This window comes from Pezoporus occidentalis, unplaced genomic scaffold, assembly GCF_034315485.1.
Source record: "Pezoporus occidentalis ecotype Australia unplaced genomic scaffold, CSIRO_AGI_Poc_V1 ctg41, whole genome shotgun sequence".
Lineage (NCBI taxonomy): Eukaryota > Metazoa > Chordata > Aves > Psittaciformes > Psittacidae > Pezoporus > Pezoporus occidentalis.
This window is the reverse complement of record NW_026915736.1, coordinates 1922753-1945931: the sequence shown is the minus strand read 5'-3', so window position 1 is coordinate 1945931 and position 23179 is coordinate 1922753. Positions and strand designations below refer to the sequence as shown.

Sequence of the window (23179 nt, the reverse complement as noted above, 5' to 3'; positions counted from 1 at the left end):
TAAAAACATAAGGGGAAAGAGATGCCAGGCTAGTGAATGAAGCCAGCTGACTGCTGAGAAGAGGCTATGGTTTTGCTCCGTAGCTTTGCCGTTTTCAGTAATCTGACTCACTGAGGTATATTTAGACACAGTAACAAACTCCATTGTTAAGTAATTTTTCATTTGAATTTTCCTCAAATTATGCTGTCCTCCTGGCCCCTAAATTCCTTTCTTCAGTGAGGCAGTGCTGCCCTCCACGCCCTGAGGAGGAAGGGGAGCCGTGGAGGACTGATGATTCGGACCACATGGTGGAATAAGATAGATCTCAGCGTCAGGTTGGCAGGATATTTCTCTTTCTTCAAAGGTCTCCAAACCCAGCAAGCTTTTCTTTGATATCTTTCCAAATGGATTTATCAGCACTGGGGCATACATTTGTTTAGATTGTTCCTGTAGGGTGGGACTTTCAAAAGAGCGGAAGAGTGCCAAGTGCCAAATTCTCACCAAGTTCTCCATAAAGATTTCCTTAGCTCCCTTTGAAAATCCTAGCTATGTTCCACATTGCTCTGCGCATCCCTGCTGGAAAGGTGCCTATGGTACCCTCACAGTGTGGGCACAGGGGGTACAAGAAAGATGGTGACATTTCAGAAAACAGGCAGAGGAAGAACTGGCTCTAGACAGAGGAAATGCATGAAAATGTGGAGGTTGGGAGGAAACAAAGAAGGAAATGGAGACCGTACTCCCTAGACCCACCATCTTTCTTTTCCTTTCTTTATCCTTCCTTCCTGTTTTCCATTTCTTCTGTTGGTTTTCTCCAACATGTTGTTGTTACAAGAGAGGGGAGCATACACTGTGTATAGAGAGCATGGGCAGAGCTCGGATCCCACAGACACCTGCTCATGCTCTGGGCTTCAGGTGTGTTGAAACAGATGCAGGTGACCTAATGGTGCCAGGTCTGATCCTCCTTTGGCCTCCTGAAGCAGAGGCTGCAGCGCTAGGACAGAAGCCACAGAGGTTTGGCATCTGATCATCTTATGTACTTTTCATAAAGTAGCAGTTGAGACCGCGCCAATTTTTATGTGCTACCTCAGGAGTAAGCAAGACATCTATGGCGAGCTGCATAGGAACATCCAGGCTAGCAGCTACTGAATAACAAATGCACTGATGGCCAAGCAAGGGCTGCCAGAGCCATTGTTCTCCTGCCCTGAGGAAAGGGCCTGATGAGGGCTGTTTGGAAAGGATGTCAGAGAAGGAATCTATTTTATGAGTGAGGAGATACAGTGGCTATTTCTGATCTGTTATCGGTGCATTAATGATTTGTGAGCTACAGCAGGGTTTGTGTGTCCTCTGGTTTGGGGGGGGGGGGGGGGGGGGGGGTCAGATTGAGGAGATCCTCCCAAGTTTTCTAATACCGTATTTGTAGTCATGTACCTGGCTGGGTTTTTTTTAAATAGTAAGTACCTAAAAATTGCCAAGAGCCACATCATGTCTTAAATCTAGTTTCTCCTTACTGCCTCTTGGTTTCCAGATGGAATTTAAGATGCTGATTTTGCTCCCAAACTCCCATGGCTTGGCCTTGGCAAGGAAAAGTGGTTCTGTTAAGATTGGTCGTACATTACAAGCTCAGTAAGCCTCAGCACGCCCCTTCTTGTCCCACGTGGATCCAAGGATTAGATGTCAGCTCCCTAACTCAGACAGGTTGGGCACAGACTTGCTGCAGCAGCTGTGCCCTCTGAGGAGGGCAAGGGCAGTGGGGTGCTGGGGCAGGGAGGGCACAAGGACCCTTGGGTCTGTATCACTCACAGAGAGACGGGGGAAAGAGGCGAGAGCCTGGAGGGAGCTTTGGAGAGGCTCCCCAGTTTGCACTGGGGACTGGGTGGTGCTGGCATCTGACTTGGGAGGTTCTCAGATCCCAGGAACTGGTGTTTGAAAGGAGCTTGGTTGGGCACTCCTGTTGGTAAGCTTTGAGAGATCAGAGTCCCCTTTTGATTTATTTCAACCATTCAGCTACCAAGAATAAGATAGGGACCTTTCTTACGTGTTTTGGAGATCTAATAAAACACACAGGTCTGCAAAAAGTGCTTTGCCGTGTGCAAACCAGCATTGCAAATATCTATGTGAACGTGGCGCTCCAGCATCAGCCTCCAGATGCCATGTAATGTGGTTGTGGTTTGATGGTCTTCACTCAACGCTGGCTAAAATATTTTTATCTTTAGATTTGTTTTTAGAGTTTATGGTTGAAAGATTTCAGCTCTGGGCAGCCCTTCCCATGGCTTTGAGCAGCGACACTTGCAGTTGTGTTTCACATAATTAAACAGCCAACAATACTTAATGAAGAAATAAATAACATCAATAAAGCAGTAAATAATTATATGCAGGCAAACACCAAAGACATTATCCATCAGGCAACAGCTGTGAGCATTAGTTTTGATTAATCAATAATTTTGTACAATAGGAGCAGGAATGCTGGCCAGGCCTCTGGGGGAATCACCTCTGCTTTTCCAAGCAGCAAGGTTTGTGATTTTAAGCAGAACATTCAGCAGAATCCTTAATTAAATGTAACAGCCAGGAGCTACTCCACCAGCAAACGCTCCACTTCTCAAAGCAGACCGAGCGGTGGGAGTTTGACCAAGGCCGATTTAAGGCCTTGTCTGTATTTTGGAAGGTTTGTCGGTGTATCCGTGTAACAGGGTACCACATCCATCAGTAAAGGGGCTGTTTGGCTGAGGATGCTTCGGCAGGGTCTAGGCAAACTTGGCAAGGGGTTGGCAGTGCACGGCTTGTGCTGCCTGGGAAGAACAAGCCAGCACTTTTTGGCTGTGCCTCCACAAAGGCGCCAGCCCAGCCTGCAGCTGGTGGCTGCAGGGCATCATCCCAGTGCAGGTGGCTTCTGGAGCAAGCGCCATTCTGTGTTTGGTTTCAAAATGTAAATACGGCTGGAATTCTGACTCCTCTGGAGCCCAGCAAGGGCAGGCTGGTGCCGGGGTCTGGTTCATCTTCAGGTGGCCCTCCTGGACACAGGAGCCTCAACGAAGCTTTCAGGAGAAATGGATCTCCTCCCGAGCAAATCCCTCTTCCCAAGAACTCCTGCCACCACCAGCCCATTGCTTTCCGCGGTGCCGCTACCTCCTTGGACAGCATCCCTGAATTGTGCTGAGAGGCTCCTCTCCAATCGGTCAGACCAACTGCAGGATTCTTCCTTGCCTTTTTGTTTTTTTCCTTCCTTAATATACAAAGAGCTTTAAAGAACGCAAACCTTTCAGAAAGACTGATCCCAGCCTAGATAACAGGCACAAGGTTTTATAGCCCTTACCCCATTAAAAAAGAAAGAGAAGGGACAGGAGGGGTTTCTGGTGTGTCAGGGACAGGTTTCCAGAACCCATGAGGGCTTGTTCCTCATGAAGCCAACCACTGATGGCTTCCTGGTGTCTGAATACAAAACAGCGCCACATCGCTTCCACCGTAAATCCAATACCGGTGATACCTGTCTACCAGCAGAGATGGGAACTCAAGGAGAAAGAGGGGAGCAAGGCAAAGGGCTGTTGCTTGGCTTGAAAGATGGAAACAAAACTGACGTGCAGACCCACACTGAAGGTTATTTTAATTCTGCGTGATGGCGGGTGCACGCACAAATGTTACAAGCCTGAGGCACACAGGTTTGTTGAGCTAGAAATGGTGATGCTCCCGAGAGGTATGGACAGGGAAAGCCCTCATCCCTTGTTTGAGATATGGAGGTTTGCAGAAGGCAATGGAGGAAACGTTGCACTGCTTAAAAGCCCAAACACTTCCCAAAGATCAACCTTGGAGTCGTTTTTTTCCAAACCCTATCAGAGGGAGGACCAGGAACAGAAATCTTGCATGATAATTGCTGATAGCACAACAAAACCCAGAGGGTTTCCTTACCCACTTCTCAACGTGCAGGCACTAATAAACTGCTGTGATAACATTAATACTCCTGATAGTCTCTGTGGACTTCTACCAAATATGAATTTCATTATCATCTGCAAAAGCAAAGTACATTGTGGGTGTTTAAAGGTATAGCCAGTAAATTGTGGCATTGCTGCCTGTTCACAGCCCGTCATATAACCCATTTTCAAAGCACCTGCCAGCTGGGTATGGTAGCACTGACTGCACTCCCTGGTCTGGCACGGCAAATAGGTATCACCAAATCTATGCAAATCCAGTCTGGTGCCAGGTAAACAGTACCATGTGAAATCAAGTGAACAGTGCTCACGGTTCCTCTTCAAGATCAGAAGATATGATTATGGGTCTCCTCCTTCACCTGTAAAGTTTACTGGGCTTCCTTACCCCAGCACTGTGCAGAGCCCGTGTTTGGTCAGTCATCCCCCACGGTACCTGTTGTGCATCCACAGGCACAGGGTATACACACACATTTCTCTGTGTGAACACTAATGCTGATGAGGATAAATCAAATTTGTTTCCTGCAAAACAAATCTGCATGTTTGAAACGTGTTTAAAACAGTTGCATGTTTTAAAATGTTTAACACAGTGTAGGTAATGTATAAAATTTCATGGCTTTTATTTTCTTTAGAAGACAGGAAAGCATATCAATAAGGCAAAGGTAAGGGCAAGGTTTGGGGCTGTTTTGAGTTCTTTGTCAACTTCTTTCACAGAGTACCCCACTGGCTGCAGGAGCAATGTTCATGGAAGGTATTGGTTTGTTCAATGAGATAAATTAAAAATAAGTACAGGCAAAGAAAAGCTTTTGGTAAGATACGGATCTCTCTCCAGAAATCATCGTAATAACAGATAATAATAACAGATAATATTGGCATGACTTCAAAATAAATCCTTATTCTAGGTCCAGAATAAGTATTTTAGTAGGTACCTTAAATAATATATTTAAGGTACCTTAAATAATATTTTTTCTTGACTGGAATGAGGTTTGTGCAACCCTTTTTTCTCAAGCAGACAATATTTGGCATCTTGTGCACTGCATCAGATAAGACAAGTGGATGATATTCAGGTATTTCTCTGCAATCCTGTTATTCCTGCTTTGTTTTATTGAGATGAAGCCCTGTATTTCTAAACCCAGGAAGGGCAGATCTCAGCAAGCCGCCTCCTTTCTTGCTGTCCTGAGCCTGCAGTTCCCATTGACTCTGCTCAAAACAGGTTTTCACTTAAGCTAATGTTTTCTGGTTTTTTTTTTGTACAGGGTGGAAGTGATCCCCTCAGGTGCACAATGTCAGGCAGCCCGGTCTCACCTTGCCTTCAGCAGATGACCCTGGGGCTGCCACCATGGACCTAACTGCCCTCTGATTTCACTGAAATTCTGGGGTTGGGAATAAGATCTTTTTGAAGAACTGCAATTTTCGGAACTCTTTTCATTGCAAAGCTAGGTAAAGCACCTCTCAGGATCATTATTCAAATGTGGCATATGTTTTGCTGTGAATTTTCAGTAGAACTGTCTCCAGTGATTTCCAAAATAAATGAGACTTTGCATAGTACTTTTTCCGTATTTAACACTGCCTTCCCAGTGTGGCAGCCAAGGCTTCCTTTTAAAGGCGTGTGCATGAGATTATGCAATCGTAGTATTCTGGATACCCAAAGCAATTAAAATAAATCAGGCTAGGTATAATGAAGATGAGCCAAAGCATCTGTTTCTCAAGAGGATTTTTTAACTCTTACCAACTCTATCTTCGCCAGCGGCTTGGATCCATGGTGGTTAGACCTCAGAGAGTCTTGTACTTCAGAAACATGTCCAGCGCTCGCTTGGATAAGAAAAGTTGGAGCTGGAAAGGAGAAGAAAGACTTTCTGGTATGGCAGATATCCGTGTTCCCTGGAAACAGCAGCTAGATAACCCCTTGTGTTTGGCAGAGTTGGACTTGCAGATCAATTCCTTTTCCCTTCTAGTATTTTAGTTTGACATACGTACCTGAACTGGGGGGAGGAGGAATGATTTCCGCATCCTCTCCAGTGTTTACCAGACAAGTCCTGTGTTTATAATCAGTAGTTACTTCAGCAGGGCTGGTTCAGGGCCACAGAAATCACTGCCCCCCCCCGACACCACTGACACCAGCACCAGGGACCACAGCGACCCAAGACAGAGGTGCACTCTCTAATGGGGCCAGTTGTCCTGCAGGGCAAGAAGCAGCCTTCAGGACACAGAGCTGAGGTACCAGGAGCTATTTTGCTTTGTTTGTCTCCTGCTGCCACTTGGCACCAGATGCCAATAGCCTTTTCCAGGCAAAATTCAGGAGGAGGGGAGCTGCTGCACAGTCCCCAGCAGATTCTTTGCTGAGCTGCCTCAAGTATGTACTTAGGTGGGAATGGCTTGAAGACAGCTTAGCCAAAGGTTAAATGTTGCTAAACTGTGCTGGATGATTGACTCACCAGTTTTGTTGCATTTGTAACTCAGATAAAGGATGAAGACATGGGAATAAATATGTAGAAGTGACTGCTACAGTTTGCAGGGGAAAAAATCCCCAAGGTTGTGGTGGGGGGCACACAGACACACCAGCCCTGCATCCTCCAGCTGTGAGCACAGGACTGGCCAGGTGCCCTGCGGGGTACATGGGGGTGTCAGGAGCCTTTCCTCTGTGTCACTGTATCTCATCCTAGTGATGTTAAAAAAGATCTCGATAACTGAGAGATCAAATGTTCTTGCACAAACCAAACTAGTTAAAACCAGAAAAACTCAATCCCTAAACAGGAAAGCAAGAGTTGCCAGAAGCAGTTAGAACGGGGCAAGGCATTCAGAGTCAATGAAGATGTAAAGTCCTCTGCTTTCGAATGAGAGCAGGGCTGAATAAAGGCCAGTTTTGAGTTTGGCTGGTGCATCCCCTACGTGGGAAAACTGCTTTGCCCTCCCTGGCTTGCTCTCTGGTAGCACTGGCTGCTCCCTCTGGGATAGCTGCTTATCCCCTTTGGAGCCCGCCAAATGTATGAAACAAAAAGGCCATGACGGCTGAGACCTGCTAAAGGGAAAGAGGTCAGTTTGTTTACTTAAACTGGTTTAAATCTGGCACACCGAGAATAGCAACTTGCTTTGACCACTGACTTGGGTAAATACGGCCTGGCATTCTTAGGGCGGTATTTCCAGCTCCAGCTATCCGCATCATGCAGGGATATATATACATATATGTGTTTTCAGTAAAAACAGTTAGGGTAAATTATTTGACAGGAGCTGGATGTGAAATGGCTGGCATGCATTTCCTGCATGTCGTTTGGAAACTGAAGCCCATCTGAAGCCTTACCAGGTGACATCACCTTCTGAGCTTTATGATTAAGATAGAAATAGTTTTGGTCCAGTGGAGAGATTTTATTTAGGATTTTGTGAGAAGGCAGCTATTTTTATCAGATAAATTAGCATGTTTTCTGAAGTGATACAGGCAGGGAAGGATAGCCAGGGAGAGCTGGCTGGACAGTGACGGTGTTCCAGCTTTGAAATGACAATTCAGCCCTTCCGACTCAAGATTAAATGATCTCTGTGGCCTCAGCTCCCCTCTTTCTTTCACAGCCGTCCACGCTGCCACAGCACATAACAAGACATAATTTTACATAAGTAGAAGACTGTGCTCTAAGCCAATATACAAGTCATACCTGATTGAATATTGCCATTTCAGAGCCGCCATCTAATCACATTTTTCGGGTTGTGTGAACAAAATAATGTTGTTATAATTACAGACACTGTTTGTGTGTATGCGCGCATGTGTATTATATATGTATAATGACATTAGGATGATAATATAGCTGTTTCTATTAGCTCTGTGGTATTAATAAGGTATGACAGAAAGTTATTTGATACCATTTGAAATCCCACTTGCATTTTCATATTGCTCTCAGATGTAATTCAGGGACTTGATTTTTATGAGTTATGGCTCTGATGTCACTTGAATTTTTGCCCGTAATAGGTCCCACTGGAGCAAAATTCATCAGACTCAATTAACAGCATCTGAAAAGTGTATCTTGGTTAGCAACCGATCAGGCAGAAACTGCGTGGGCTCTGTTTTAGCTGACCCATCACCCTCTGCCACTACATGAAACCAGCTTTCCAGGCAGCAGGTAGCAGCCACCTCATCTCACTGTTACCAGGAGACTTAAGCAAATATTTTGGGGGCTGCTGAACCGCTCTTCCCATCCCATGGCTGCACCCCTTCTTATGGGGCTCCTAATGCTCTGCGACCACCTGGGCACTCTCCTAGTTTCTACATTTGCAGGTGATTCATGCCACCCCCCCAGTCACTTTTGATATGCAGCAATGATTATTTTTGTTAACCAGCCTGGTCCAGGAGCCCTGGGGCAGTGGGGTGCTGCTAACAGTCCTACAGGGGAGCTTAAAAATATGGTGCCAGGACAACAAAAAGAAATGCCAGGTAAATAAAAATAACTCCAATGCACATGTGAATTAAAGGCTGGGATTTGAAAGCTGATCTCACGTCACATTTTATGCTGTTAGGTCACTCATTGGGGCTGGTGGACTTCTTGGAGGGAAGATAAATGCTCTGACTCCTGGTATTTTCAATGCTTCAAGCTGGTGATTCTAATGTCTGAGCTGAAGGGCTCCCTAAGCCAGAGACCAATCCTAAAACCTGCTGAATGAACACTGAGCCTCCGGGCACTGTCAAAAGGCTTTGCTTCCCACCCCATGCGGGAGCAGGAGCAGAAGCTGGCATCGTCCTCACCACTCCACCACAGCTCCAGCTCCCACCCTCAGCACTCACCCCAGAACTCCTCCATGTCTTAAAAGCCTGGAAGAGAAAAGCTTCAAATAGAAAATCACCAAGCGACCTAAAGCACCCCACAGCAATGCTGGCTTGCCAGCCCCATGCCAGCACAGCCCTCCTTGCAGAGTGGGTCAGGCTGGATTTCCTCCCAAGCATAAGACCAGGCTTGAAGACTCCAATTGCTTCCTGCCTCCCAACATGCCTGACCACAACTATTTTTAATTGTAAGGCATGAAAATAAAATTTCTTAATAAATTAATGCTTTAGATGTGTTTTAGTCTGGCTGTTTGTTAGGACCAGCCTTATTTGGCTTCTATGTACTCAATTCCAGCTACTGTTCAGTCTGATCCCTATCTTATTCCCTTCGTAATCTACGGATCTTCTGTTGTTATCATTGCTGTGCTTTATGGTTTTGCATCACTTTATTGACTCGGCATACTCTAGGCTGCTTTTTTTTTTTCTCCCTCCGCTGAAAATAGCCTTTTATGAGAAGCTTAAGCAAAAGCCTGGAATGTCCAAAGAAAAGCACAGAAACTACAACATTTTGCACATTTCTTTTGGCCAGAGAAAGTTACAAAATATTCATATGAAGAAACTTATCCAGTGCCTGCAGGACAAAATCCAGCGTTTGATTATATGTGGAATTTCAATTTCTGCTATAAACAGGCTGGGTATCTTTTTATTTACCATTTTGAAATATAAGGAGGTTGTGGGGAGGAGAAGGCTCCTATACAATTGATGTTAAGAGCAATGATGAGTACACATACCCTTGCTGCCAGGATTATGTACTCCTCAGCACAGCTCCAGATTCTGCTGCTATCCCATTTAAAATGCTACCAACATTAGAAACTCAATCGGGATGCTGGAAGTCCTACCAGCTGGCAGCACTGGCCAAAGAGGCACTATGGGCAGGGGGCTGGAGCTGTGGGGATGGAGGGTGAACCCCTTCTTTTGCCCACACTGGGCCCCTTCCCCTGCTCTACAGAAACTGAGTTGGGGCAGCAGGGAAGGGACCTGCAGGATGATGGATAGATGGACATGCACAACTCATCCTCTTTGAGTGAAGCAAATCTGTATCCGCAGGAGACTACATGTCCTCTGTGAGTCTACTACTGGCCCTCAGGAATTGCCTTTTGCTGCTGTCTAAAGCATGAAGTTGGGCCACTAGCTCACTCTGGACACCAAACCTTCAGATAATTGAAGTTCAGTGAGATGAAACCTACCTAATCAGGGGACTTTTTATATCTGGGTCTTCAAGTGAGCATCAGATTGTCCCACCGTCTGATTTCTGGCTTTAGATGTAAACTTTACAGACATAAGCTCAACTTTGGAGTTGAGCTCCCTGGAATCTGGAGGTGAGACGGAGCCCTGAAGAAGCTCAGTTCATGGGGTGGTGGCTTGGGTCATCATGCATAAGCCCTGCTTCCCAGCATGCTGCACAGATAAGCAATCCATGTTCAGAGGACCAAAATGTGCCTTTGCATGGTTATCCAGCCTCACCACCTTCTTGATAACAGTTACAAGGCCACGGTTTAGAGGGATGCTTGCCTCCTGTGGAGTGAGATTGTGGTTGGAGGGAAGGATGGGGCTCTGCGACCCTTAGAGCCACAAGTGATGCTCTGTGCAGTGGACAGGAGCTCACAGCCACCACTGAAGCTGCCAGTGATGCTTGGGCCCCAGATGCTGGGGCAGAAGCAGAGGGATTTAGGCACAAATGGAGATGAGAAGTTCTCTTTGCTACTTGGTTATATATTGTGGGAAAGGAGCAGCCCTACCTGCCTGAGATAAAGAAAATGAATAAACAAATAAAAACCTGTTTGTGCCCAATACACTGCAACAATCCTTTGAGGACGGTTTTATCTCTGTGAGAATATAGCCCTGATTAAACATGCCAAGGCCAGTGAAAACAAAGGTGAATTTCTGAAGAAATGCAAGTTATTCATGCCAGGAGCTCACTCGGGGTGAAATGGAGCAGCGCCCCCCATTCCGCAGGGATGTGTCAAGGTGTGGGTCTCACTTGCATCACCTCCCATACCTACCCAGCCTCCGCAAAGCATCCTCCCCTGGGGAGACTGAGCTCCCAAGCACCAAGTGTCAGGGTTTAGTGGTCAAAAGAGCTGGCTACACACAACTCTCCTGAGCTGTTCTGCTGGTTTTGCCCATCCAGGACACACACAAGCTGCTGGTGGCAGGTGAAAGCCCAAGCACTGGTACCTCTGCTGGTTTCCAATCTGCTCCATCCAGTGTGCCAGCATACCCCCCAGTGCTCTCACCCACCTGCTCTGGCACTCCTGCTCCTGGTTTCTGAAGCCCTGGGACAGCACATCAGCTTTCCCACAGCCTGAGCTCCATCATCTTCATCTCTGGCTAGCCAGACACTGGAGGCAAATTCCCCTTCCCTGGCACTGAAGATGCCAGTCTTCCACCTTGACACAGTGTGAGCTCAAAGGCTGTGGGGCCACAGACTGGACAGATGCCCAGGGCATCTTAGAAGGCCGTAGGGCAGGAAACATGACACTTCTTACGAACCAGAAGGATTTGGCATTTCCTCCAGAGGAACTATAAGAAAAGCAGACTCTCCCTGAAGAAGCACTCAGCATCCGATGGGAGCCCAGAAGCAGGTGCCCAACCAGATACAAGCACCAAAGATGTTGGAGTGAAGTCCCTTGCACTCACAGTGCCATGGCAAGTGCTGCCCAAATTCCCATGCCTTCACCGTGCTGTCTGCCCGGGGCCAACAGAATCTTCACCTACACCTCACACAAGGGTTGCTCCCCTCACCAAAACCCACCCAGCCCGGCTCACAGTGGGGTGGCCCCACACACCCAGCGAGATGTCCAGAGCGCCAAGGCAGCCCCGTCTGCTGGAACTTTATGCTCCGCTTCACCAAAACCATTTTGCCCACACACGCAACACATGAATCCGGTTCTGTGATACGGAAAGCGCGTTTCTTTGCTAAATGCAACCAAAACTGCCGCGCAACGGGGCTGAAAGGGGCGGGCGCACGCAGCAGCGCTACCCGCGCTATAGCCGGGGCGGCGGCGGCCCAGAGGTACGACGGGCGGGCGCCAGGGGTCGCCCCGGCAGCGGCGCCGCCGCCCGCACTTGTTGCTGCCCCCCGCGCCGCTCTGTGTCGTGATGCACGCAGCGCTGACGTCACCGCTGTCGTCATTATTAAGGATTGGTATTTATTTATTTATTTGCGTCTGTGTTTATTTATTCCCGTTCTCGCCGTTTCGCGGCGGCAGGGCCGGACCCGGCCCGCTGCGGCAGCTACCAGAGGGTGCCTGTCGTCCCGTCCCCCCCGTCCCTGGGAGCAGCGTCCGCGCGGGGGTCCTGGGGGGAATGAGCCAAAAAAGGGGGAGAAAGTGTCAGTATTGGGGAACGGGGGAGGGCAGGTCCCCAAGTAGCCGCTTCGTACCGGCTTCCCTCCCACCCTCCCTCCCCGCGGAGCCGCGGTGGGCTGCGCGGACGCGGAGCGAGGCAACACCCGAGGAAAAGGACTGAAGCCCCCAAAGTGACCCTGCCGTCAGTGCCCGGGGGTGGGTGGGGGCTCCGCGGGCGCGGAGGTCTGCGCATCGCCGCCGGACGCACCGGCGTCTACCTGCGGGGCGGCAGCTCATGGGGCCCCTATGGAAACTTTCCGTGCCCTGTGCTGCGGGAGAGCCTTGCGCAGGTGCGGTGCCGGGATCCGCCGGCGCGAATGCTTGCCCACAATGGAGCAAGAGGAGCACCCCCCCCAACTCGCCAGGGCTGTATGCGGCTGCGGCTCCGCGGCGGGGCCCCAAGCTGCCCGAGTTAGCGCGGGGCCGCGGAGGCTCCGCAGGGTGCGCAGAGCCTGCGGCTCTCCCCGAAGCGCGGCGCTGCACGGGGTGTCGGGCGGGGCTCAGGTGAGAGGCCGTGGCCCCTCCGCGAGGCGCGTAGCCGCCCAACCCGCCACCCCGCGGACCCTTCTCGTCCCCGCGCTGGCGGCGCCGTCAGCGCCCGGCGGATCAGCAGTGCCGGCACGTCCCGCTGCGCGCTTCGCGGGTGCGGAGGGAGCGCGCCCCTGCCCGCCGCGCCGGGACGCGCCTCCCCGCGCCCCCTCCCCCTGTTCCGTTGCTTTTCCTGGCCGAGCCGCGTCCCTCTGCGCGGCGCGGCGGCGCATGCATATTGATGTGTTTATATAATCGATAACCCACTTTTCTCCTTTCCCGGGGAAAAACGATAAATAAATTACTGACAAGCCGCCCGCTCTCCCAGGGCCGCCGGGCTGGCCCGCTGTGAGGGACGGGGGTAGGGGACCTGGCGGCCGGGCAGACCCCGCTCTCCGCGCCGCTCCGCAGAGCCCGGCGCAGGGAGCGCGGCCGCCCCGCCGGGGGCGCGCGGGGACGAGCAGCGCCCCTCGCGCCGCAGGAAATGGTCTTTATATTAGACATATACAGGCAGGTCCTGTCAGATCCGCAGCGCGCCCGCCCGCCCTTTCGGGACCCCAAAAATCGCCGGGAGCCGCTAGGACCCCCGCCGCCGCCCCGCCGGCCCCGCGCCGCCCCCCCGGGGCCCTCCGCCGCCCCGTGGCATTTTTGCCGGGCCCTGGCGGGCGCCGGGGGTCCGGCCGGCGTCCGGAGGCGGCGGCGGCGGGGAGCGGCGGGGCGGCGGCGGGGCGGCGGGGCGAGGGGCGGGCGGCGGGGGGGGGCGTCGCCGTGCGCCGCCGGGCGTGGGGCGGCGGTGGCGGCGGGGCGGCGCGGTGGCGGCGGCGGCGGGGGGCGGTGGGCGGCGGGGCCAGCTTTGCCCTGCCAGGACCTGCCGGGCTCCATTCACGCCAACAAGTTTGGGAGAATGTTGAGTTCAATCACGCCGGAGCCGCGATGGAGCGCAGCGCACTGCAGGTACCGCGCCGCCCCGCGCCCCGCCCCGCGCCCGCCGCGCGGAGCCTCCGCGCCGCTGCGCGCCCCCTCCCCTTCCCCACCGCCCTCCCGCGCGCCCGCCTCCCTCCCTCCGCCCGCCCGCCCGCCCTCCCTCCTCCTGCGCGGCGCTGCGCGGCGCGGCGCGGAGCCGGCGCTGATGCCGCTGCCGTGTTGTTGTTCCCCGCAGTGGGTCGGCGCCCCGTGCGGCTCGCACGGCCCCTACGTCTTCTACAGGGCGTTCCGCTTCCAGCGGCGCGGCGGCGGCCGGGCGCGGGTCCTCTCCCTCGGTGACTTCTTCTTCGTGCGGTGCCGCGCGGAGGAGCCCGCCTGCATCGCGGAGCTGCAGCTGCTCTGGGAGGAGCGCACCAGCCGGCAACTTCTCTCCAGCGCCAAACTTTATTTTCTCCCCGAGGACACCCCCCAGGGCAGGACCAGTGACCATGGCGAGGTGGTAAACGCAGCGCCGGCTTCCCCCCTCCCTCTCCCGTGACCGTCCCCACCTGCATGCCCAGGCTCGGGTCCCCCCCGCTGCTCCCACCCGCGTCCCCTCACCCGCTCTGCGTGGCGGGGCAGCGCGGAGGGGCCGCGCCGTCGGGGCGCACCGGGAACTTGTACGGGCGGGGGGGGGGGGGGGGGGGGAGACGGGGTCTGGGGCGCCCCCGGCCCGGAGGACAGCGGAGTGCGAACGGAGCTCGACCTGACCGTGTCCGGCTTCGTTAACAAAAAAACCCTAGAACACACAGAAAAGAAAAAAAAAAAGAAAAAAAAAAGAAAAAAAAAACAAACCGAAATGGTTGGGGGGATTTTGATATTGTTCGGGGCTTTTTTTTTTTTTTTTAGTATTAGATATGTTTAAGAGGGCGGAAATTACGAAATGGAGGCTGAGGGAGATCAAAAGCTATTGAGCTGGCAGGGACGTGTTGAATAAAGTGATAAATGACAGGTACGGGAATAATACATTCAAATAACTTGCAGATATGTCTGGGCGTATTTCGGAGCCGCCGTGCGGCCGGCTCAAACACGCTGAGCGCCGGCACCCACCGCCGGCGCCCGCGCCGCCCGGGATGGGGCCGCGGATCCGCGCAGGTTGCGCCTCCCATCCCCGCCCAGGGCCGCTCCCCCCGCCCCGTTCCCGCTCCCTCCCGTTATTTGCTTTTCAGATTTATTGCTCCAGCACGGGCCGTGGTCTGGGGAGGGGGGAGACTGGGGTACCCTGAAAGGGCTGCGGTGATAGAGGGAGAGGATCTCCGGGAGGGGCTGGAAACCAGACGGGGGGGGAACACGAGATGTTTTGGAGGCACTTACGTTGGAGAGGTGAGGGGGGTGGGGTGTAGGTCCAACGAGGGGCTGTTGTCCACAAGGGCTGTTTTGGAGTCACGCGTGGCTATAGGTGCCGACGTAGCTGTGTACCCATACACATGCGTATGCAGTCGAAAAGCGTTTCAGAGCCACCTTCGCTCGCTGCAACCTCTTCACTTTAATTTTCTGTGCGTGCCACTGAGATAAGGCACCCTTTTCCTAAGAATCAGGGAGATGACAGTGAGCAATGGATGCTCTGAAATTGCCCGTGGTGACTATTTAAAACTGTGCCTCTGTGTGTCTCGTATGTGTGTGTGTGTGTGTGTGTAAAATGAAAGATATTTGGAAGGGAGGGGGGTGGGGAAAGGGACACAAATCATTTTAATACGCCTTAATGATCAGCTCATGTTACTGTGGTAGGAACATCAGAGAAAATTAATCCTACCATTACGAGTAAAACGCTGCTCCGGTACGAGAGTTCTCAGCTGCATGTACCTTCCTAATAATGTGCACGATTTTATTTATTTTTACATGCAAACACCGCTAGTAATTAGCCATGTGATTATATTTGTGCATTTCATTGGGGCTTTAACTGATGTCATTCTGCATTGTTCAACCATATGAAAACAATTTTCAATTAAGATAATGGCACGCCTTGAAATTATGCAAATGCAGTCGTATTGTGCAGAATAATTATGACAAATGTAAAGCAGGTAAAAAGTTTCCTAATGCAGTTGTGTTTTACACCCCGGTGATGTCATTTCCCCTCTGGCCTAAGTTAGTCATTCATTAGCAGAGTAGCAGCAGCAGCAGCAGCAACAGCAACAGCTCTGAGTGATACTTCTCTGGCAGGGAGCCTACAGAAACCGGCACTGAGAGCCAGGGCCTAGAGAGGGCAACATAACACTCCCATTAAGAAATGTATTTTGTTTTCACTTACTCCATTAACTTGTTTATAGACATCGGAATGATTTTTTTATTATTGATTTTTAATAGTTTGGAACGATCTGAGTTGCACTCAGGGACTCGCAGGCAGGCAGCCGAGAGACAAAAGGCTGGGTGCTGTCTGGCGCTTTGCAAAGCGCTGTCTGGGTGGGGGTATCATCATCGCACAGGGCACCCAGTTCACCTCACCACACTGTGGGCACGGTTCCTTACGTAAATGACATCCATTTCGGTCCCCAAAGCTGCGGCAGGGTCGCCTCTGGGGTCGCAAGGTCTCCTTCTGCGGGAGGAGATGCAGCTTTTGAGTCAGAGGCAGCTTATAGCCGTCAGGGTAGACCTTATTTGTGGTGTGGGACTGCTCAGAGGGTAGAACTCCTTGTCTTGCATTCAGGGAGCGGGGATGGAGTGAGCCAGTGCTTAAACATGTATTTCGGATCTGTGGTGTCCAAGGCAAAGGGTGACAGAGGTGCTCACTGTCAATAAAATTATTAGTGAGGGGAGCGAGTGGTTGAATCACGGGCTTGTGATCGAGCCCACTGGAGATTTAGGCATAGTCGCTAGCAGCTACCTGCACTAGCAGCATGATTAATAGAAGCAGCTTGCTGCCTGTTTTCTGTAATAACAGCATTGACACTATGACAATATTCAGCTAGTGGCTGTGAGGAGCAAGGAGAAGCGATGAGATACGTAATGCTTCTGTTACTCAGAAATTTCTGATGGCGTATTTTATCTGATTGCCAAATGTTTGAGCTAATCAGTGATGAGTGTAAATATAAGTCTTTTTATAGCTACCTGAATTCATCATCCATATTTAAATATAACCCCAACTGCTGCTAAAACCGGATGTTTTCATATGCTGTGGCTCAGACCCTGTGAAGGGTTTAAGCCCAGGGGTGCTCCTGCTAAGGCGCTCCTCCTTGCGTCTCAGTCTCAGCATCCCAGTAAGCATGGCAGAGAAGCTCTCCTTTGGCCCCAGGAGATTGCTTCCTGGGGTGCCTCAGTGGATGGCAAACTTGGGATGGAGCTGGTCACACATTGTCGGTACAGGTGTTCCTGGACCCAATTGGTGCTCATCACATTCCAGAGCAATGGGCTGGGATCAGCTCTGGCATCATGATGAGACCAGGAGTCTTGCTGCACAGGAGCAGTGGAGACATTTTTGTGAGAGCAGTGGTGCAGTAGGGGACACTGTTAGATGAGACAGAAGAGTTTTTTGCTCTTCAGTGAAAACTTTGTTGTTGCTTTTGTAACACAGGGGCCTGAGTGTGCTGCTTCTGACCTGGCTGTCAAGCCCAAACAGCGCAGCAGGTGCAGCACCGGTCAGAGGGCAGGAGCAGCCCTCTCCCTCTTCCCTCCAGCAGGGAAGAAGTGGCTGTCCTAGGTTCCTGGGAGGGCCACCGTTGAAACGGAGAAAGTGTCTGTTTTGCTGGAGGAAGATGCTACCTTGCCCTGGTATTCTCCTCCGCTCCTGGGCCAGCGTGGTCCTTCGTGTCCCCTCTCTCATGGGATGGGAAGACCTCTGTGACAGCAGGCACCTGGTGCAGGGCTTGGAGGAGTATGCTGGGATTGCTGTGAAGGTCAGGAGGGAGCAGCTGTGAGAACATACTGTCGCTCCTGAAACAGTTTCCAGGGTTTGTGGGGAAAGCAGACCCCCAGCTTTTCTAGTGCCCACCTATGAGAGAAGTAGGTGCTGCCTGTCCGCTGGCAGGAAGCTCTTGCCCAGTCCCCTCACACAGCACCCTGGACTTGTGGCACTTGAGGGTCATGAGGTGGGCTCAGCCCCAGGCCCTGCAGCCCATGGGGTCCTGGCTGAACCCTCCTCCAGCTCATTTATTCCTCTCTGCTCCAAGGGGTAGCATGAGGCTATGGAATGACTGACCTTTGCAGAAGCAATTCTAGAGCAAAATGCTTGTTAGTGCCTTGTATTTTCATGTTTTTAAAGGTGTTGGCATTAATTAGGCTGGGCTCAAACATATATATCAGAGCTCATGCTCATTAAATCTAGGGATGGTATTTGATGTGATGTGTACAATTTCTAAAACCCCCCAAACAAGCAACTAATTCATTTTGGATGGTATGACGTTCCCTGCATTGCCCCCAGTTGTCGTGAATGCTGCTTCCGCTGAGGCTGGACTGTCAGTAGGGATCTGCCTTTGGTTCATTCATCAACAGCTAAGTTTACTACGAACTCATGTTGATTTCATCTCTTCTCCCAAACTGGGTATCTGATGCAATGCTTTTCGCCTTGCAAATAATCCTTACTCATGCAAGTAATTTACATGAGTAAGCATTGCTCATACAGAGGAGAGGAGAGAGCTAGTTTCCTGTAATTATTTCCCTAGCAGTGTTTTGCATTTTCAGACTAATTGGGGGAGAAGAAAAAAAAAAAAAAGTCACTCCATAAAGGTATGTCATTTATAACTGTTGAAGAGATTCTTCCAGAAAGTTATGGGAGGCAGCAGGTTTGGTCTCTCTTCATTTCGGGACAGCTGCTCAACAGCATCCCTTGAAAGCCCGATTCATTTCTCATGCGCTCTCCGTGTGTGGGAGGTCCTACCCCAGTGCATAAAGGTAGCACAGGCTGGCCCAAGTGTGGTGTCTTACGCTGCTAGAGCTTATTGCCACCCCCATTGAAAAATGTGCTACTCCCTTTGCACAGTAATAGATTTTTTTGAGAGACGTAGGAATATGTATGCTCTTATTTGAAATGAGAATGGCCCCGTTTTAGTCTCCACGGTGTGTGCCTTATGCTCGTATCTGTCAACACTGGTAATGACAACATGTTTCAAACATGCAGATTATGATTATTAAAGGGTGCTTTAAAAATCATGCTAATAGCATCAATCTCCAATGTACACTTGCTCAAATTAATTCAGCTTTGGAAATCAGGCACACTGTAATAGCAGTGTTAGAGGAATGGCATTTGTCATAAAATATCATGGTTTTGGTAATTGCATATTCACTCCGTGTATTTTTATCTCTCTTTGCAACCAGTAGCATATGCTGGCAAAGCATGAAGAGGGCAATGATATTACTCAGAGAAGCCACATGTTGCTAGCCATTAGCCAGCAATCTGGCATATCTGGTCACATAAGGCAGATTCTCTCTTTTTGTTGTTTTTGTTGGGTTTTTTTTTCCTTTATCCCTTCCCTTCCCTGTGCATTCAGACTGTAAAATACACCCACTGCTCTCCAGAGTTGCTGTTCCCAGTCTGATCAGTGGCACTAAACATTAAACTCTTGTCTTTGGAGAATAATAGGCCTCACATGGTACACCCTCAAGCATGTTGAGATACTGTGCAGGCTGGAAAATAAAAATGTTCTAATTGTGTCTTTTAAATAAGCATAGGAGTGAATTAATTAGACTATATTTTGTCTTTAGTTGCTTAGTTACACAATAGTATTCCTAAGCACAAGTAAGATAAATTGGCTCTTTTTGTGCTGCTTGTCCCTTAATCATAATTACTGTATTGCTCAGGAGAGTAACGCATACATAGATTTTGCATTTTTAATAATATTCAAACAATATGCGAATGATATAGAAAGTATGTTCTGATTCAAGCTCTTGTATGCTTTTATTCGGGAAGAAGTTCTACTGCTATGGGAGCAATATTTGCATTAGTTGCTCAGAGATGTAGTTCTGGGAAATACATAATTGAAATATTCTTGCAATGCTTGTTCTGGCCCTTTCATTCGCATTCAAAATAACAATGCCTTAAGTCTCTGAACAGTCATCCACTCTTGATTTAAGAGCTTTTTTCTTTGTGTGTTTGTGCTTGTGCAGTGTGGGTTCACACCCAGTGTTAACCCTGCAGAACCTAGACGCTCGCGTGATTCATAGTGTCGTATCAAGTTGAGCTTTTTATTTTGTAGCTAAAACGCAGTCAGAAGGTCAGATGAACATCGGCATTTTATGGCATCAATCCAATGACCTTAATGCTTGGCAGGCGTCCATGTTTCTATGCGAAGGTGCCAGGGTTATAGATAATAAAAGAGTTTGTTTTCATTTTCTGGACATTTTAATCTTCCTTTGCAAAGCATCGTCTCAGGTTTGCCAGGCTTGGGGCTGCTCCTGGGGTCCACAACTTTAATGTCTTCCCCGATTGTTGAATGCTAACTGCTAATGATGGGCAGATTGATACAGATACTGAACAATGGAAGGTTCTGGCAAAAAAAAAACCTAGACATGCTCAGTGGATGTATGTGAAAATTGGCTCCATTGTTCTGCTGTATGAAAAGCAAGTAAATTATTTACAGATATTTTCTAATTAAAGCACATATTGTTTTACCAGCACAATAGAACACAATATAACAAAAGACAAAAGAATAAGCTTGCATAATTTAAACTTGCTAATGCAATGTACTCCTTGTTAAGAAAAATATAATTATGTAATCTATGAGGAAAGCTTTTCATACTGTAACTGTAGTAGGCAAAATTAGGAGTGAATTGCTTGTCAGATTGCCTAAACTAAAACAGCTCTTCGAGATCTGTGAACTATCTGACGGGAAAACATTTTGACTGAAGCCTATTTTCTCTGTGGTCAGAACTTCTATCTGCAATGACAGATATAAATTCAATTTGAACCTCTCCTCAGGAGTGGGAGGAAGGAATAAAAACACCCCAGAAATGAAGGAGGAGGCTTACACTAGAAATGTCAAGTCTAACTGTTCACAGCTGGCCGTCCCCTTGTGTGCTCTACCTCCACCTTACTTCTGGCCCAAATGTACCACTATCCCACAAAGCATCCTGCAAGAACACGGTGCTGCCCTGCCCCAGGACATTTTGTGTGCTTTGCTCTGGAAATACGGAGTTGTGCACAAAAAGCTGGTTGCTGATTACAAGGGAAAGTGAATACCAGAGGACTTAATGTGCTTCACCTGCATCCTTTGTCTTGGTCTCTTCTTTGGGGGTTTGGACCCCCGCAGAAGGGTTGAACACGTCAGGATGTAAGATTCTCTGTCAGGCTGAGTTTCAGACAGCTATGTGCAGCTGTGCTTAGGCTGGGGAAACAGTGCAGTAGGCTGGGGAAATACCTGTCACCTGAGTTTAATAAGATCATTATAGCCCTTTAAAGTAATTAGTAAAGGATTAACAGATGAAAGGTTTTGCCTCAGCCTCTTTCAAATTTTCCCATGTGCCAGGTAAATTCCCTCGCTGCGCATGTTTCCATTCTCAAGGCTCTCCTGTAGGTTGATGGGTAGAGAGTGGTGGTCTCTGTAGCTTCCTGCATGCTGGTGGCTCTGGGGGGCATTGCAGGCTCAGACCCCAGTTGTCAGTTCTGCTTCACATATCCTTTGAGACATGTCTGTTCGCCCTGGGCTAGGAGATGCATGAGGAGACAACACCAAATGAGGCATGCAGCACAGGTAAAGGGGAAAAGAAAGCTGCCCATGCCAAGTGCTGGAGCCTCTTGTGAGGCTTCCCTGTCATTTGGTGATCCCACCTGCAGAATGGGAGCAGCGGTTCCCACCTGACAGAGCTGTGCCCCAGCCACCCAGGTCTGCAGCGTGCTTAGAAAGGTGTGCTGGAGGAGCAACATGTAATAAGGGAGTATATAGCAGTATTAGTTTTCCTTGTAGGGTGGCTGAATGGGGCACTTCGCAGAGCCAGACCTTTACTACGAATCAGCCACAGTTTTTCAGCTAGTCTGTGATCCTGCAGTCTTCAAAGACCCCATGTGTACACCAAGTCCACAGCAGGCAACAGGGTAATGGGGCCCTCTTACTCTGGAGAAAGGCTCTGAGAGCAAAGCAGTCCTGTACGAACATTCTCTACCCCTTTTGGGCTGAATATGGTCGCTGGAGGAAAGCCTGGGAGAAGTGCTGCATGTAGGAGGTGACTCTGGAGACCTGGGTTCAGGTTCCTGAATGACTTTTGGCAAGTGGGTTAGGGCTGAATTGAGATGACCTGGTTTGCACCAGTGTCCCAAAGCCCTGGTAGCATCTGTATGGCAGAGAAGAGTTCTGGACTACAGACTCTGCTAACAGGGCCTTTTGGTTGATTATGCTGTCAAGTAAAGGCAGTGGTGCTTTCCTCAAACACCCAAGTAAATACACTGCTGCAGGAGAGCTGCCTATTGGAAGTAAGCCCCCTCTTTCCTTTCTTCACCTCCACAACATGACTTTCCAGTCCTCAGAGGGATCTAGAGCCGGGAACTGGATTCTCAGGGCAAGAACTGCATTGTTGCGCAAGGTGTGGGAAAGTCCTTTTCACCTAAATCCCAAAAACCTAAAAAATACATGGAATGTAAAAAAAAGCCCATAATAATAGAGGCCTTTATGCCCATATGAAATGCACAGTTCTATTATCCTTAGTGAATGCAGTCCGTAAAGAGTCGCGCTGTATTTTTTGCTTCTGTGGATGAATGTATTTTCAGTGGCAGTGTACTGGGTTGTAAAATATGCATCCCCACCTATCTAGTGTGCTAAAGGTTTCAGTAAAAAGGCTTGAAGATGTTTTCTAGTGCAAATTGTACTGATCAGATAAATGACGCACAGTGTCTCCTGTAATTATCAGCAAGAGTTTTCACAGTATATCTCCTGTTTCTCTCTAGGCCACGTATTTGATGTTAGGAGACAGCCAAGCAGGTGTTTGACTCACTCGTGCCCTCCAGAATTCCTTAAATGACCTCTGGAAGCACTGGAGTGAAAACAGCCTCAGCACGTCAAAATTTTGAGATATCTCAGTTGCCGTAATTCTTTCAAAGGCTGCCTCGGCGTCTCTAAAACATAAATCTTTCCTAGTTATTGGCAATGTGACGTACCATATGCAGGTGTGCAATCAAGATGTACGACCTCCCTGTGTTGCCCTGTGACTCCCTGCCTTGTAAGAGTTAATATTTCTTCTAAAAAATAATTATCTGCTTTAAACTATTATAACTACCTGACCCCTTTCCCTGAATGTAAGTATTTCAACCATCTGCTGAGTCAGGCAATATAGCATTCTGTGCTTTCAGGAGGCTGTGATGGTTGCTTAGACAACAGTGACATAATATTTAAGCATAACGGCTCTCAAGAAGATGCTGTCCCCTTCTCCCTGGATGACTTCTCTGAAAATGCAAATCTGATACACTCTTAGAAAAACAAGAGAGGGATGACAAGGGTTTATATCACCATCTTTCTTAACCATCAACCCATTTCCCACTTGATAGGTGAAAGTATCATATATTGCTCAGGAGTCTTGTAAGATGTGCTAAAATTGCAGGCTGACTAGATATCTGCTTTTATAGAAACAGAAGACAGAGTGCCTCTTTTTATGGTCAGTGCTTATTTAAAGATTTAGACAACTTTGTGGCTGGGAAAAGTGTTGCCATTGGTCGATCAGCATCCAGAAAGGCCCATCCAAGATAAATCTCATTCCTGAGCAGAACTGAAATCAGTGCTGGC

At 49.3% G+C, this 23179-nt stretch overlaps 1 protein-coding gene across 4 annotated transcripts in view; it reads left to right on the top strand.

Moving 5' to 3' along the window:
• Positions 1 to 13387: 13387 nt before the first annotated feature.
• The window catches only part of ARID5B (AT-rich interaction domain 5B), a 124186-nt gene continuing 114394 nt past the window's right edge, over positions 13388 to 23179 (top strand). For 2 of the 4 annotated variants that reach the window (XM_062633989.1, XM_062633987.1), the window contains exon 1: positions 13658 to 13998. In XM_062633989.1, coding sequence (XP_062489973.1) covers positions 13708 to 13998 — 291 coding nt within the window. In that variant the 5' untranslated portion in view covers positions 13658 to 13707. Of the gene's footprint in view, positions 13533 to 13657; positions 13999 to 23179 lie in introns of those variants that run through there. The other 2 variants (XM_062633988.1, XM_062633990.1) reach the window with 2 other exon arrangements.